The sequence below is a fragment of the Oreochromis aureus genome, linkage group 20 (genome assembly GCF_013358895.1).
Source record: "Oreochromis aureus strain Israel breed Guangdong linkage group 20, ZZ_aureus, whole genome shotgun sequence".
Lineage (NCBI taxonomy): Eukaryota > Metazoa > Chordata > Actinopteri > Cichliformes > Cichlidae > Oreochromis > Oreochromis aureus.
This window is the reverse complement of record NC_052961.1, coordinates 11077848-11094687: the sequence shown is the minus strand read 5'-3', so window position 1 is coordinate 11094687 and position 16840 is coordinate 11077848. Positions and strand designations below refer to the sequence as shown.

General features: G+C 43.3%; 2 protein-coding genes across 5 annotated transcripts; one reads left to right on the top strand and one right to left on the bottom strand.

The window, feature by feature from the left end:
- Positions 1 to 154: 154 nt before the first annotated feature.
- wasb (WASP actin nucleation promoting factor b) lies at positions 155 to 4938 on the top strand. The gene is made up of 11 exons (XM_031738840.2): positions 155 to 396; positions 1158 to 1298; positions 1390 to 1476; positions 1614 to 1710; positions 2055 to 2084; positions 2174 to 2209; positions 2318 to 2513; positions 2630 to 2808; positions 2940 to 3526; positions 3663 to 3774; positions 4647 to 4938. Exons 1-11 carry the CDS (start codon positions 295 to 297, stop codon positions 4703 to 4705), a joined length of 1626 nt encoding a protein of 541 aa, XP_031594700.1. The 5' UTR covers positions 155 to 294; the 3' UTR covers positions 4706 to 4938.
- A 217-nt stretch (positions 4939 to 5155) lies between these two features.
- sema3ga (sema domain, immunoglobulin domain (Ig), short basic domain, secreted, (semaphorin) 3Ga) lies at positions 5156 to 15360 on the bottom strand. Of its 4 annotated transcripts, none has more exons than XM_039604864.1 (19): positions 14909 to 15360; positions 13245 to 13361; positions 13001 to 13137; positions 9948 to 10108; positions 9763 to 9825; positions 9542 to 9661; positions 9275 to 9368; positions 9049 to 9168; positions 8784 to 8929; positions 8579 to 8693; positions 8417 to 8486; positions 8107 to 8251; positions 7756 to 7978; positions 7567 to 7655; positions 7425 to 7466; positions 7168 to 7325; positions 7015 to 7082; positions 6788 to 6915; positions 5156 to 6383 (listed from the first exon to the last, which is right to left on the bottom strand). In XM_039604864.1, the coding sequence occupies exons 3-19, from the start codon at positions 13098 to 13100 to the stop codon at positions 6006 to 6008; spliced, it is 2220 nt and encodes a 739-aa protein (XP_039460798.1). In that variant the 5' UTR covers positions 13101 to 13137; positions 13245 to 13361; positions 14909 to 15360; the 3' UTR covers positions 5156 to 6005. The 4 variants fall into 4 exon arrangements, with proteins under 4 accessions (XP_039460798.1, XP_031594698.1, XP_031594699.1 ...); XM_031738838.2 differs by having other exon boundaries at positions 13245 to 13343; XM_031738839.2 differs by having other exon boundaries at positions 13245 to 13338.
- Positions 15361 to 16840: the final 1480 nt, after the last annotated feature.

The window sequence follows — 16840 nt, the reverse complement described above, 5'->3', positions numbered from 1 at the left end:
TATGAGAGGTCGCATAAACTCAGTGTATCTAAAAGAACGTTACTTGAGGAGGAGAGATACAACATTGCACTTCCTCCTTCTGAAAATGGAAGTAACACGTTTGTGCTCTGGGTCTGAGCGAGAGAAGAAAAAATGTGGTCGTTCATTTCCGGCTTTGAGTTGATGTGTGCAAAGAAGAGAGAAGAGAAACTTCCTTGACTGTAGAGCTAACTATAGAGAGTATTCTGTTGCAAGGGCGCTTGTTCAAATGCTGTGCATGCAGTAGTTTAGGATAACCGGTTTTATCACAGGACCATGAGTCGTGGATCTAAAACTAAAACAGAGAGCACTCAAAGCTTTCTGCTGAGCCCACAGGAGAATGAGAAGCTGGAGGAGCTGCTGGGCAGAAGGTGTGCTGTAAGTTCTTAGCTGACCCGGGAGGGGATTACCAACTGAAAGAATGTCGCTCTGCTTTATCTGTCTTGACTTGTATCCTTTTCGTTAAAAGCGTTTACCTTAAAAGAAGGCGGTGTACACTGGGGTACACATCATTCTAATTGATGCACAGTTTAACAATGGGTTGAGGACTGTTATACTTTTAACACAGCATTGTTGTACCATCATTTTCTCAACTCTCTTTTGGCAGATTATTTTCGTAATATTTTTAGTCGCTTTATTTTTGGTCCATTTGAAGGCCTGTCTTATTTTACTCTTTATTTTTTGAAATCTATTGAGAGTTTATGTGAATTCAAGCGTTATTTGCTGACATTAGGTCATCAAAAAGTAGGTAGCTGTAACAGGAAATGGTGGCTGAACCAATTCTTCCTCTGCTGTCAGAATTAGTCACTATGCACAGCTTTGGTCTTACAGTGGAAGTTGCCTTGTTCAGTGCTTGCTTTTGGCCTCTGAGGTAAACAATAGTGTTTACAATTGTGTGACCCTGCCATAATAACAAAACACTAGATGTGCACAAGCTACACATTTTAATTATGTAGAAGGCTGCATTGAAAAACTAGGAGCATCACAAACTTTAAGCCTTATCTGAACAAATGAAAGCAGATGAGGAAGTTTATTCTCACTGCAAAGCTGCAAATTTACATATGAACTGTAATAAAGAGCTCTCAAGTTTCCTATCAGCTCTGAGCTCTTTTCAATGTCTGTCTTGTCTATGTGTTCAGTCCATGGCCACCGCAGTCGCACAGCTGTTCATGGCTCTACCTAACAGTTCATCCATGTGGAGCTTGCAGCACACTGGGGTGGCCTGTTTCGTCAAAGACAACCCTCAGCGCTCCTATTTCATACGGATGTTTGATTTAAAGGTAACCCCCCACATAATGGGTCCCATATTAGATAGCTTAGATTATGTTTCTAATCTCACAAGACTGACATATGAATTCACTCTTTTTACAGGTCGGGAGTATGGTTTGGGAGCAGGAGCTCTACAACCAAATTGTGTACTCAGCCCCAAGGCCATTCTTTCATACCTTTCCTGCTGATGTAAGCACATCCCTTGTTTTACCTCATCTTAAAGCTGTAATTATGATGTGATGTGGTGCAGTTACTTCTGGTGTAATCATCACTATGGGTCAAAAATCATCAATCCTGATTCTGTGTGCGTCTGTTATATACTGTAGGACTGCCAGGTCGGACTGAACTTCTGTGATCAGCAGGAAGCAGACAGTTTCCAAACTGCTGTTCAGGAAAAAATCAACCAAAGAAACACCCGTCAAGGTCAGTGAGGCCACAGCCTTTCACTGCTTTGATGTCTCTTTTTAGGATTGGAAAGCAAAGAATACATTTGAAATATTATGGTTACCACTTACTCACAGTTTATTTGTGTATAGATGGTTTGAGGTTAATATATATTTGAGAAAGCACTGTGGGGAAAAAACAAACAAACATTAAAATCACTCTAAATGAGGAAGTTTTTTTATCAAGTACCCTATTCTAGTACTCTTAGAAAAAAATCGCTTCCAGGCTGATACGTGATTATATATGAAACAACGAGTCATTCGTTCGTTTTAACGGTTGTGTGTGACGTTAATGCAAAATGGTTTCTCTCACCTCTCTCACAGACAAGAAACAGCGCCCCCCGCACACTAGTGGTAAGATGGCAAAAACTTCAAAACAGTATGCTGTGTGAACGTGGCAAACTGTAGTGCTACATATAATTTTCTGTTTTCTTTCACTGCAGACAGAGGTTCCCTACCTCCACTCCCACCTGAAAAAGGTGTGCAACTGCTGTCTTTGCTGTGTACCTTTTACTATTGATACATAAAATGAAACATACTAGGAACATATTAACCAGTGACCTAATCTGGACGTCTTCCAAAAACAGGACCTAGTGGCCCTCCGTCTTTTCACATGGCCACAGTGGACATTCAGAACCCAGATATCCAGTCTTCACGTTATCGCTCGGTGCCTACACCTGCTGCTGCCTCTGCTGCGACAGGCAAAGGAAAGAAGGACAAGAAGAAGAAGAAAAAGGGCCTCAAGCTCTCCAAAGCAGACATAGGAGCACCTAGTGGATTTCAGTGAGTGTATTACTCACTGAAAATGAAGTTTTGTCAGATGTTTTAGAGCAATATTCATATTTTGTTGTTTGAATTTAACTTCATTAAACTGTTTCCTTCTTCTTTTCTTCCGTCAGGCATGTAAGTCATGTCGGGTGGGACCCTAACAACCTGGACCCTGACCTGATGCGGCTGCTGTCTCAAGCTGGCATTAGTGAAGCTGAAATGAGGGATGAGAAAACCTCCCAGCTCATCTATAATGTCATTGAACAGTCAGGAGGGATGGAGGCAGTCAAAAGGGAGATGAACAGATCAGGTTAGACTCCCACTGCCTCGTTTTTGACTCAGTTAACTATCTCACTGTTCCAAACAGGCTGATCTTGTTGTTAAACCATGGATGAGTTGTAATATATGTTTATACATTCTTCCACTCAATTGTATCTACAGGACCTCCACCTCCTCCACCTGGCAGACAGGGACCCCTCCCTCCGCTACCAGGCTCTAGCCCCTCTGCTCCAACCCCTCCACCCCAGCGAGGCCGTTCTGGCCCCCTGCCTCCCATTCCAGGTCATTCACAGCGAGCAGGCCCGCCTCCCCAGCCACCTCCTTCTCGTGGATCTTTACCACCCCCTCCTCCATCAAGCCGAAGCGGCCCTCCGCCACCCCCGCCATCACATGCTCCACCTCCTCCATCTTCAAGGTCTCCTCATGCCCCACCTCCCATGTCTTCCCACAGCGCTCCTCCTCCCCCACCACCAAGCCAGCGCTCCGCAGGTTTTCCACCTCCCCCTGTCCCGTCTACACCCAGCAGAGGGGTTGGTGGTGGAGGAGGAGGAGGAGGAGGAGGAGGCCCACCTCCACCTCCTCCACCACCACCACCGCCACCTCCCCCAACTTCTGTTTCTTCAGATTTCCCCCCTCCTCCTCCTTCCATGTCTGGTGGTGCACCACGACCTACTTCCGCTTCCGTTGGTGGAGGAGACAGCAGAGGAGCTTTGCTGGATCAGATCATAAGTGGGAAAAAACTGAGAAAAGTAAAGAAACTCGGCTTTCTCAAGAACATCTGTTACATAAGTCAAACGTCTTGATTTTCATGCTGCAACATGCCGAGATATTTGTAGAGCGTACTGACGTTTACATTTTGTCCTCCTGTGGTGTCGTGTATTACAGGTAACAGACGACCCTAATCCAGCTCCACCTGCATCAGCAGAGTCAGGTGAAGGCATTGTCGGTGCTCTCATGATGGTCATGCAGAAGAGAAGCAAAGTCATCCATTCCTCTGGTAAATATTACACTACCAGTAACATCTTTGTATATACACTCTGGTCTCTTTATTAGGTACACCTGTTCAGCTGCTTATTAATGCAAATATCTAATCATCCAATCTCATAGCACTAAATCAGTACATTTAGGCATGTAGATGTAGGCAAGGCCACCTACTGAAGTTCAAACTGAGCATCGGGATCATGAAGAAAGGTGATTTAAGTAAGCGGATATGACATGTTTTGGTGTTGGTGCCAAATGGGCTGGTCAGAGTGTTGCATAAACCGCTGATATACTGATGTTTTCCTGCACAATCACCTCTATGGTTCATGTACAATCATCTGAGAAAGAAAATATCCAGAAGTTATTTGGATGAACTGCTGGATAGCAGGAGCAAACCTCTGGGCAAAGAAACCTCTGTCTTGTTAAAGTTAGAGGAGAGTTCCAGAATGCTTTGAGCTGTTAGGAAGGCAGCAGTAACAGAAATACTCACTAGTTGCAATCAAGGTAGGAGCATCTCTGAACACATCCAAACTCCAATCTTGAAGAAGATGAGCTGCAGCAGCCGAAGACCCCACTAGGCATCACTTCCCAGGCTGTGATCTCATTTCAATAGCTCACCTTTGCAATGTGTTTGAACAGGAGATTTGCATCATGGATGTGAAACTGACAAATCTGCAGGAACTGTATGATGCTATCATGCAAATATGGATCAAAATCTCTGTGAAATCTTTCCAGTAATTTGCTGAAAAACTAAAGCAGTTCTGAAGGAAAAAAGGGGGTCCAAACTAGTACGAGCTAGGTGTACCTAATAAAGTGGTGCGTGAGTGTGTGCATCCATGAGTTAAACCGCCAGAGCTACAAACACTTTATACTTGTTCTCTCTTTCAGATGAAAGTGAAGATGACGGTGGGGATGACGATGATGATGACGATGAATGGGATGACTGATCTAGCTGTTCTTGTTTTTTGTGAATTTTCCACTTGCTTGAGTTCTGATGTTTGTTTTAACTCCATGAACTGTTACACTGTTACACTGTTACATGCGATGATCTGTTACAGGTTCGTTAACTGCAAACTGGAGTATAGCTTGGATATGTGATAAAGTACTGTTTGTAGGGGATTCGTAAAAAATGAAATAAAATGAAACAAATATTTCAATATGAAAGATCGAAAGGAACAAATTGATGAGAATTCTGAAATGCTTATATTTTTTTCTAACACTTCCAGTGTAGGATTCATCAGCATCACAACACATAGCACTGTGATTCTCACTACGGAGGTGAAAAGCGGCTCCGAGAGGAAAATATGCTTAAAGAGCCATTTAAAAAAACAAACAAACCCAAAAACCAACCTGTGACTACAGCTTATGACAGAACACCAACAATACTAAATCTGAGCCAGTTTCGTTCCCATTTTTATAACATACTATACATAAAAAAGTAGGTTCCTGTATCATATTCTCAAACGTCTGTGCAAAAATCCCCAGTTCCCTCAAATACCACCACCTACAAAGTGCATGACTGGAAGAACACTGTACGCTATACATAGCCTCAATACTCACATACTGTAGGTCACTAATGCACAGGACAGTAAGGGAGTCATTGTATGACAAAATCCAATGGAATTAGCTTAACATAAAACAATACACCTTACAAACATCGTAACACACCAGAAAACAGAACAATTAAATGTACAACTTGCAACAAACAACAACAGTACGCATGCAAAATATGCATTCATGTCATCGTTATGCAAGAGCAATCCGATGACTGCATCACGACCTTATATATTATATTCACAATCAATATATTACATTTCTGTTTCAAGATACTTAAAAGAGAACATACTTGTGTTTTTGCGTGTTGGAGCCCATTAACTATATCTTACATATACTTTACATCACAGTCAGCCTTTGTCCAAATCAACACCAAAGTGTGTGTGTGAAATATGTGATCAACCCCAATGTGCAGTCTGTTTTTCATTCATTTTTTTTTAACCACATTAGTAATACAGCTGTGTTTTGGAGAATAGAAATGTATGCTACAACTTAGAATGTGGTCATCAGTAGTGTAAAATATATTTCATATGTATTTACTGGGCTGGCGTTTGCAAAACCACCAATACACGTTAAGGACAGAAAGACAGCATCGCCTGCCTAATGAATAGAAGTGACACCCAAAGATGTGTCAAACTAAAGTCCACCATAAAGTCTATACAGGCCAGTGCCGGACAGTGTTGGTCCCGTCTCCTAGCCGAGCCCTTGGTCCTGGCTTTCTGTGTGCCTGCGGCTGGTGCGCTTCCGCTGCTGCTGCTGTTTGGGACTGATTTGTTCCCAGTAGGACTGACAGTACTGGTTGATCAGTCTAATCTCAGGCGGGAATGGTGTAGAGGCGAGGGAGGACTGCGAGTATGGCCGTGTCTGGCGGGTTTTTGGCTCTTCGTCCTCGTCTTGAGCGGTGAGAGCTAAAACGATGTCTCGGTCAAGGATGCGCAGCGCAATGCGGGTCACCGTGTGTTTAAAGTTGTTTTCAGTGGCGAGGCAGTGGTAGAGCCCAGCGTCTGTTTGGTTGAGAGACTTCAGAAGGATGCCGTGGTTGGTCTTAAGAACGCCTCCGGCACGGTTGAGCTGAAGGAAAAAGGGTGAAAGAGCAGATAAGTCAAAGAAAGGGAACAGTAGATTTAAGTTTAAATAATAATTTTAAATAATAGGGCAAATAATTGTCCTGTGGAAACACAGAAACAGCCTCTTATATAAAAGGTAGCAAAATGCACGTGTTCATATTTTAATATATAAAATAATTTTGCTTTATATACACAGGGTCTGCTGTTGCTTACAGCATCATGTGGCTATTTCTAAGCTGGAAGAAGGGACTTTTTTTCTTTGTTGCCAGTGATCACAAACCTCGATACTTACTGGAACAAAATGTAACTCTCAGCAATAAAAGCAATAAAGATAGTTACCAAAAAGTGAAGTGATTCCTTTTGCATCTTAAAAAAAAAGGAAAAAGAAAAAAGATTGCTCTTCCTCACCACTTTCCTCTTTCCCTCTCTCTGGAAGAGCCACTTTACTGTGGCCTGGGGAGAACGAGGCTGACACTCCAAGAAGGTACTGCTGCCCTCTACTCCAAACTGCACTGTCTCTCTCAGACGTTTCTCAACTGGACATTTAGATGGTAAAAAAAAAAAAAAAAAAAGTTAAAAAAACTGCTACATTTTGAAGTTTACATCATTTTAAAAAACACATAAAATTGCCACACCTTTGGCGTTAAAGCCTCTGCACTGCCTCAGCGGGTCGCCGTGTTTAACGTCCTGCCTTCTGCTTCTCCTGAGACAGAATTCAGAGTTGAAATTTGACGTTGTATTGTCACATCCTTACTTTATAGTATAGAGGTTTATGAGATGTCCCTGACCTTTTGGTTGATGGCGTGAAAGCAGAGCAACTCTCTCCATCCCAGGCACAGTAGGGGTCCCGAGCCAGACAGCAGTCAGAGCAGGCCCTGCCGTATACCCCGCAGCGGTGCAGCGACACTTGGGTCAGCCCTGCGTCTGATGACACATACAGCTGTTGCTGTGGCAACATAAGCAAAAAAAACTCAGCAAGTGTCTGTGGGGCATTTGTTTCAATACATGCAAAGAAATGTATATGACCCGGTTAGATTTGTCTTACTCTTTTAGATGATATCCTCATAGTCTTGACTGGTGCTCTGGTCTAAAAATGTATTAAAAAAAGAAAAATGTAAAAATAAATGACCCCTTATCTTAGAACACACTGCACTCTGCACTTTTTAGGACCACACATTTAGACATACCCGAAAAACCTCCACTTCCTCTAGTGTCAATTCCTCCATGCTCGTTGGGTCCTTAGGCAAAACTATTACCTTTTGCACAGTGCCTCGATCTAGAAGTATGAATGAATTATGATCAAAAACAACATTTGCATGGGAAAAAAAAGAAATCCTTCAACCGAGCATGTGCAATCATCCCTGAAGTTGTCTCACCTGTCCCCAGGAAGAGCACTTCATAGCGCCCATCAACAGCATCCACCTGATCCACCACCAGGGCAGTGTACCTATAGTCCACACCAGTTCTCACCACCAGGGGGCGGCGATGGATAGGATAAACTGAATGAAACATGAGGGGATGGGCTCTGATGAAATTCACAGCCTCATCTGAAAAGTTCTTTGAGGATCGGATACCAGGAGTGAAGGTTCCTCCCGGACACTGGATGGAAAAAAAAAAAGGAGGGGAGATTTCGTGTGCATCATCTGGTGACTTCTTTTTGATTCAAATTTCAGCATCTGGGTTTTATTCGATTGCGTCATTTTGGACATTACGTGACAGAAACCTACTGTTCCAGGCCTTGGGTAGGGAATCTTGCCAGTGTACTCTGTCCATTGATAATTATGGCCATGTTTGTGGGCAAACGGTCCGTTGAATACGTTGCGGATATCAGCCATTGAGTAAACACAGACTGCTGATCCCTTGAACACAGAGCTTGAGCACAAACAGACAATTAAGGTAATAAGTAGAGGTAGGAGACAGCTTGCACCCTACCCATGAAATTAAGTTATGTCCACAAAAATGTGTGAAAATAAAAACTGAGTTAATGAGGTTGAATGAGAAGTGAATTCATTGGCCGAGTCTCCAAATATGACTCACCCTGCTGTAGTGAAGAGAGCGTACACCATAGGGTTTCGTTCATCCTGCGTTGGCTGTATAAACACATCCCCTATTAAAAGAATGACATGCAAATCAATAACACTATAGGCAAGTTATAAAGCAGCCAGTTTAAACACAGTGCTTATTTTATTATGACTTTACGTAGTTCGTCAAATCGTGTCTCCACCCCGTCTTCTCCTATCACCGAACAGATAAGACGAGCCTTCAGGAACGTCGTCCAGCGGTTCACCAGGGACTTCTGTCCTCCTTCGTCATTCTAGACAGGAAAGAAATTAGGTCAATGCATTTCATTTAAAAAGGTGAGCTGCTTATAGTTTCACAACTTGCGCAGTGTGGTTTGGCTCACCAGACACACTCTTCCCACCCTGGCTAAAACAGTGGGACTCGCCCCGCCGCTGGAGTCTAGACTCTTCTCTCGGAAAAAGAAGTACAGTTTGTCGTCATTCTTTTCTGCACTGTCAGGGATCTGCTGGATCCGAATAAACACAGGCTCTGGAGGATAAAAACAGATAAGCAGAGAGAGGATTGAGACAAGTGGTTGTCAAAAAAAATGAGCGGAGCAATAACCTGTAATCAGTAATATTTACCTACTCAGACCCACACTTACTCACCGTTGAGCCATCTGGAGTCATACTGCTCCGTCCTGATTGCCGTTCTTCCTCCCATGGTCCTAAACACAGCAGCATCTGTACTCATGAAGTCGATATGTACCCCTGCATATAGATTACCATCTGCACAGGTGGGACAGTAAGAAAACGGGCTGGTGAAACAGCAGCTTAAGGAGTTTGAGAAGGAATTTGGTGGTTTTTTTCTGGCTATAAATCAGTCATGTCTTACTGATCAAAACTGCAACATTCTCCTGTTTGGGATCATAGGAACATTTTCCCTTCCCCGAATCCACATACCCAGGGACCAGCCTAAACAGGTAGTCCTGCAGAGGCAGATTAGATAGTCAGTATGCATGAAAATAGACATCACAAGGGAGCATGGGAAATCATAAACAAATCAGCGCCCCGGGTTGTAGCTGTGAAATATTTAGCGAGGACAAAGCTGGAGGAGTTTTGCTGTAAATGCCTCTAAGGGAACGGTAATCGTCTTGTTCACCTCTGCCCTCCAGCCTCTGTTGATGAATGTGCAGATGGGTTGGTACGCTCCTGTTCCACAAGTGTAGAGGTGGGTGCGGTTCCACGGCTCTATCAACCGCACAAAGTTGGCACATTCACCCTGACAAAGGAGAGTAAGACAAATGGAATCCAAACATTGTATCCTGAAAGCAGGAGCCTCCAACTTTTTTGAAAGAACAGGATGTAAATACTTGACGCTACCTGTTTTCCCTTTCCTGTCATCTGACATTCTCCCTTTCTCTTAGCAGATGCTGGCCAGTGGATCTGTTGTTCCAAAAGCACAAATACCCCCAAACAGTGAATTATTAAGGATCAATGCACTCTGAGACTAAATACCACATACCAAATGGCAGAGCGGATTTAGGAAGAAAGGAATTTATACACACTATGAGTGGCTCCTTGTTAACATTGTGCATGTCCAGAGCCACCAGGTACTCCCGGCTGCCCAAGTACAGACGTCCCTGGTCCTGATCCATCAGAAGTACACGGTAATCGCTGGTGTTGAAGGTGAAGCTGAAGGGTCGTGCCGCTCTTGTGTCCATCAGTTCTGTTTGGAAAGTGTTGCCAGTTTGTTAAAAACAATTACAACTTCACCACTCGGAAAAACCAGCGTCATGTGGAGAAAATCCAGTCATATTATTCCTTTTATGCTTTTACCATGTTTCATTACAGACTTGGATGAACTTATGGTCCCTTAAACAGCATACTTCTCACTTGTGTGCAGGAAAATGTGTGTCACAGATTAAATATAACTCAACTTAGAGCATTTTAGGAAACATTTTCGCTTTTAAGATCTTAATATTTTATGCGTCCTGGCTGTCTGATTGAGTTTAAGGCACCGCGTGCCCTGTGGAGTTAGACGAAAAAGCGAGTCCCTTAGGAAACACGGTCAGTGGAACTCGCGGCTAATTCTTAAGATCAGATTTGTGTTCAGCAGAGCGTAACCTGTTAAGACATGCAGTGAAAAATGTTTCCCCCTTTTTTGTTCTCCTGAAAACCCTGATTAGGCTATTTTCATCTGCAGCAAGACAAATGGACTCTACTGTGGAGGACTTTACTTCTGAAAGTTTCCATTCTTTCATCCAACAACTAGTTTAAACACATACAAAGTAAGACTCGCTCATACATCTGTGGCATGTGCAAAATACTGACCTCCATATGTGCACACTGGGACATGGCGCACTCATTGTAAAGACAGCAGGCTTATATATTGACAAATGTTCACAGAGACCCTTAGAAGTGGGCTTACAGGGAATCAAGAGGAAGCACAATCTCTATTTACATCAAAGCACCTTCCATTTTCCTTTTGAGGCCCGTGTTAACAGGATGCAGTCAAGGTGCAACAAAAATAAGCTATGCAATCGGATCTCCGGGTAACATGGGATGGAGTCTCAGAGGTGGGACGAGGTCCGGTTCTGTTCCCAAGAGGTAAACACAGGATAACAAGCTTCTGGACAAGCGCCACATCACTGGGTCATAGTGGATTCACTGAACAGGCTAAATGTAGAAACACCACACCCCTATACATGTCTCCATTCTCCAAAAATAGCAAACAATGTACTGCCATCATCTGGTAAACATTCAGCAAACACTTACCCCCTGACAACATTCTGACACTGATAGGGAAACACTGGGAAGGACACACAATTCAAGTATGAAGCCACAGCTGGGCCACTATGAGCTCTCGTGTTACAACTTGACAACATATTGTCACTAAGGCACTAATGACTGCTGCCATTTACTGTACTCCCAGACGTCTCTCGAGTATGAGCTAACTGCTGACAGCACCGCGAGGGCATAAGATTCTAAAACATGGCTTCAGTTACACCGCCGATTTTGCTCTCTAGCAACACTAATTCAACCGATTTACAGTTATTCCCATTTCAGCGCGTATGACTGATACAACTTCCCAGCAGCAGGGAAGTCAATGTAGTGTTCCTTTCCTCTCCAGGCCTCCTGTACCCCCAGAGTGTCACTCAGCCCGGCTCATTTGTTCAGAAGAGTCACATGTCCTCCAGCCTCCTCAAAAACCTCCTCCACAGGCGCCTCAAGGGAACAAAGAGACTCGCTGTCACAAACAATGAACAATAAATCCTTGGAGTCGCAGAAAAGAATTGCAGAGTAAATCCAACTTTTTTTTTTCCTTTTTTTGTTTGGTATTAGGGGGAAGGGTGACTTAAGTCTGCAAACGTGCACTTACGAACAATCTAGCGTTCACCTTTCAGCTCCTACAAACATCCTCCTGAAAGTGAAATTGTCAAGGACAGCTCCTGACAGATGTGAATTCCTTTTTCTGAGAGGAACACGATCAAGTTCAAGACCGAGCTTGCGCAACTGGTCAGACTTCTACTTTGTTCAAACTGCTGCAAAAACACACTGGTATGTATAAGCTGTTTACCAAAAGGGGATTAGCGTTAAAAGTCACGCAAAAATGCACAGCAATTACTTTCTCGAGCCCCAAATGGAAAGTGTCTCCGTATGCAAGAGCTGTCAACAGCGTGTTCTCGGTGTTACAAAATCAGCTGAATTCAAAACAGCACAGCATGTAGCATCCAACAGCTATAAAGCACAGATCCTGTGATTAGTTCACCTCTAATCTGCCTCAGGTGGCTTTTCTTGAAATTGTACCAAATCATAAATGTTTCCCATTAAATCGCTGCACTTGAAGAACATAGTGAAGCAAGCATGTCAGCACTGCCTAGACCTGACCTGCAAACAGAAGGTCCTGACTCAACTCCACATGAAAGCGCTCGGGAACGTTATAAATCTCACTCACACCTCTAATTCTCACTTACACGAAGTTCAGGTGTGATGCCCGCATGCGTGTGTTTGTGTGTCTTTCTGCGAGTTTAAGTGACAACATGATAGGGATGCAGAAAATACCTGTAATCATCCGACATTGTTTGGATCAAAGGTGTCTTCCACATATTTGTAACACGAATCTCTGCTATTATAGTTAATGACGACAGGGAACAGACAAGACGGGAAAATCCCAAACGCCTGCGAAAAAAGGCTTCAAAGAAAACACTATCTGCCCATCTCAAATCTACTCTGGCTTTCAAAAAGGTCATGATCAAATTTCAGCTGTTTCCTTCTTGTGTCAGACCGTCAGACATCAAAAAACAAAGAACTGACAGGTCACACTGTAGTGCGTGTGGATTTCAGGGTGTGGGGACAAATTGTTGAAGGGCACTACCAGTATCCACACGTAATATCCACCTTTTGTTTTCAGGGTTGCACAGTTTGACGTGTGGCAGGAAATACGTTCTTTACATATGCATGAAAAGGAAATAGAACCGCTAGTTCGGATGAGCGCGTGGGCGTGTGGGTGAGTTTTTGCGCAAGTGAGTGGCTTTGCGGGAGAAACCAAACAAGTACAATAAACTATTACGATAATCCCAGCTGACAGAAGAGTTCTAGTTAATCTGTACGAACTCACCTTTAAAGGAGAGGCGAACCCGAGGAGCAGACTGCTGCACGCCCAAGCTTCTGCAAACACAGAGGGCCAAAAGGAGGAGCTGGGCTCCAGATGCTGTCATGGTAACAGTCACGCAGGTAGCCCACAGAGATCTAAATCTGGACGAAAAGAAGAAAGACGAATGAACTATTATTATAGAGTGCCCCATGAGAAATGGGAGACATAAAAAGAAAGAAGGGAGGACAGGCAAGCTAGTCTCTCTCACTTTCTCTGATCTCTCTGATCAGAAGTTTGGCCTGCAGCCTTCCAAGGCAAGACGTCTCGTTTGGCAGGAGAGAACAACGTCCAAATCTTCGCACCTGCGCTGGAAAATATGACAGGCCTATTATTTATTTAAAGTGTAAGCGTAGTGAGGTATGTGTCAAGACTGTATAATAATACTTGTAAGTATACAGTCAGTTGGAAAAAGTCTAAAAAAAAGAAGATTAACGCCTTGTGGTCTTCATCTTGTACACATTACAGTGTGTTTTGCATAAATTTTGCCCGTGTTTCTTTTAGAAAACTGTATCAAAAAGATGATGAAGATGCCCATCAATGAGTCCCTCTGGTTTTCCCTCAGTCTTTTCAACAAAGCATGTCAGTGTACTTTCAGGAGTTGGGAAGTGAAATATATGACAGTTCAAAGAAACAGGTAGTCCTGGCTGAAACAATTTCTGACAGTTTAGGGGTGTTGAAACGTAGCCTAACTGTTAGACCTTAACTCAGGCATTTATTATGCATCTGCACTTTGCTTTGAGAGGATCCCATATAAATTATGAATACTAAAAGCTGAGTCCATAACATCCATTAAATTGTCTCCCTGAAGGTGTGCCTTGCTCGGCCTATAAGCTATCCCTCGGGTTTTTTTCCCCCTCCTCATGACATCCGTGTAGCCAAGGCCTCCAGTGCACATGGTACCAGCCTGGAAATGAGTTATTCATGGTCAAAAATGGGGTGTGATTTTTTTTTTTCACAATAAGCCACACATTTATCTGCCACACATAATACAAAAAAATTTGCTGCCATAAAAAAAAGCTGATGAAACTGAAATGATAAAAATTTTGAAATTTAAAACAGAAGCTGCTGGGAATACCTCACAGTCTTCTTGGCATATTCACACAATTGCTATATTTACTCACCATGGGAGCTTGATTCCTATTCGCTTTTATCAAACCTTGTATATTACTTGCTAATAACCCGTCATGCACCGTGAGATATTTGAAATGAGGTAGAGATCATTAAAAATACAAAGGTGTGAGATTTTTTTTGTAGTCAGCCCATGTAACATTAACATTATGACTTTATAAATAAAAACATGATAAACAAAATATTAATAATAAACTGATACTGACAAATAATTAGAAAACATATTTGACCCTAATTTGAATACGTAATGTCTATGACCTGCTGACTCTGAAGGCTACATTTAACCTACCAATATTTAGATGAAGATGGAAAAAATAATTAAAGGGTGAGTCTACTTGAAATGCCTTAAAAATGTCGTTACAAATGCAATTAGTGGGTGTTACTAAACCATTATACTGAGCCCGAGGGAGTACATGTTCGAGATGGCCTGATTTTCGTGGTATTTGTACAAGTGGCGGCACTTCTGCTGGTTTTCTGTGCTTGGGTGGGATCAGCAGTAGAGATTAAAGTTCTGCTGTGTTATTATATGGTTTCCATTTAAAGAAAAAATAATAATAATTACAGGATTTCTATAACCTTGTTCTTTTTTCGGGAGGAGTGCGCGCTTACCTGTGAACTCAACATCCAGAAATAGGAGCCGTGGGCTACAAATGCGTGCACTCCAGTCATCTGCCATCCAGACCACGCTACAGAGTAACCAAACCTGAGTTAAAAGTTAAACCAGAGAGAAGTTAAATGTCCTACCTTTGATACCGGGCTTTCGGGAAAGCCGCCGTGCCTTTCAGATCCCAAACTTGCGGGATGTTACCGCTGCACTCCTCGCGTTTTGCGCCTCGGAGCTGGGCTGGAAAATCTCTGTCAGCAGCTCTGCGCAGGCATAAAACAATCCGGTAGGTTTGCTAAATCCTCTTCTGAGGAAAAACCGAAGGCTAATCGGTCGCCATTGACCAAAGGCATTCACTCAACATATTTTTTTTAAAAAGGAGGAGGAGGGGAAACAACTAATCCTTTAACGCCTATTCCACTCTTTCCAAAAAAAAAAGAGAGAAAAAAGTTTAAACCTGGATGGCAACAACCATCACCGTGATGTGATCGAGATGTTGGTCCGCTGATCCGTAAAAGTGAGTTTGGAGGTGACTGAGTGAGATTCAAGTGACCAGGTGCAGGTGTTGGGAGAGTGTATGCCCCGCTGTCCTCTCCCTTCTGTTCTTCCCCCACCCAGCCTTCGCTCTCCTGTTGGCCCACAGCAGCATTGGACCAAACCTCTTGGTACACCATATGGGTATGTTAACCCTATCACTGCTGCTGAGTTAAACTCACCGCTCCACTCTGCTGTAAACTGCAACTAATCTATATCAGTCTAATTATTTTAGAATGCTTAAATTATTGCGTAGTTTATGGAAACTGTGAAGGGCATACAGTCACTGTTTAATGTTTTTTTTTTCTTTTTCATCTTTAGTTTTTTTGAGGCAAGAGAAGGGCCACAGACTATTCTTACACATGATGCAGGGGCTGAAATTTACTATTAAGCATCTAGGAGTCGGGTCTGCTACTAGGACAATGTCACCATTACTTTTCAGAGCCAGGTCAGCCGAAAAAGATTCCAGGGATTCCTCTCTGGCTGGCTCCAGCGCTCATGACAACAGTGACAAAGCAACCAGAAAGGGGGGGGAGGACTGAATGTAAAGGACATCCATCCTTTTAACGGAGTCTTGAGCTTGAAATTAAAACAGCTTTTAGGGCGCCTCTCATCATTGCCAGCTTTGTGGAGAGCCCTGAAGCAGTGTGGCGCACTAAAGACACAAAAGCAGACAGTGAGTGTATTCTGAGCAACAGCCCTGTAAGACAGTAAAATAAAATAAACCCATGAGGTGATGTGGTGTGCCAGTGTGTAAAAGGTCACATGGGGGGGCAGTTCCTGGCAAAGTCTCAGAACGCTCTAATCTTCAATGCTTAAATCTATCTTTAATGCACGTTTTCTGGTTTGATTCCTCATCACACCAGCAGAGTATGTGAAATCACTGAACTTATCAGAGGCTGGGTATCAGCCACATGTGATCTACAGGCGGCAAAGTGTGTCAAAATGTATCCAGGGGAGCGCCTTTGTTTCCTGCCCCACAGGAGGCATCCTTCTGTTTCCAGTTGCGGAAATGACTCATGACTGTGTGCCGGGTTCAAGTTTCCGTGCGCTCTCAACTTTGGCCATGGACACCAATAAACTGACCAGCTCCCACCCTTCACAAGCACTCATTAACGTCATTTGTACAGTATCTTTCACTGCATCATCCTGTGGTCTTATCTCCCCAGCATTCATGCACTGCTGCCTCAACTTGCTAAAGTCATAGCAACAGCCCCTCACTCAGTGTTGCGGTTGGTATTTTTGCTCTGTGTACGTGAGTCTATCCCTGTTAACTCCAGCATGATGGATGATTTTGTTGGAGACAGACTGTAGGATTAGGAAACAACATTGGCTGGTTTTCTGGTCCACAAAAAGCCCCCCTCAAGTGGCTCTTCTTCCCTAATGGATAGGTAATGTGAGGTAGACATTGATCCCTGTAGGCCAACCAAAAACTCCTGGTGAATCCTGGGACCTCAGACCCATCAATCATTTCCAGAGCCAGGGTATTGTCCCCGCAAGGAAAGACAACCTATTATTTTAACCCCCTGATGGGTTTT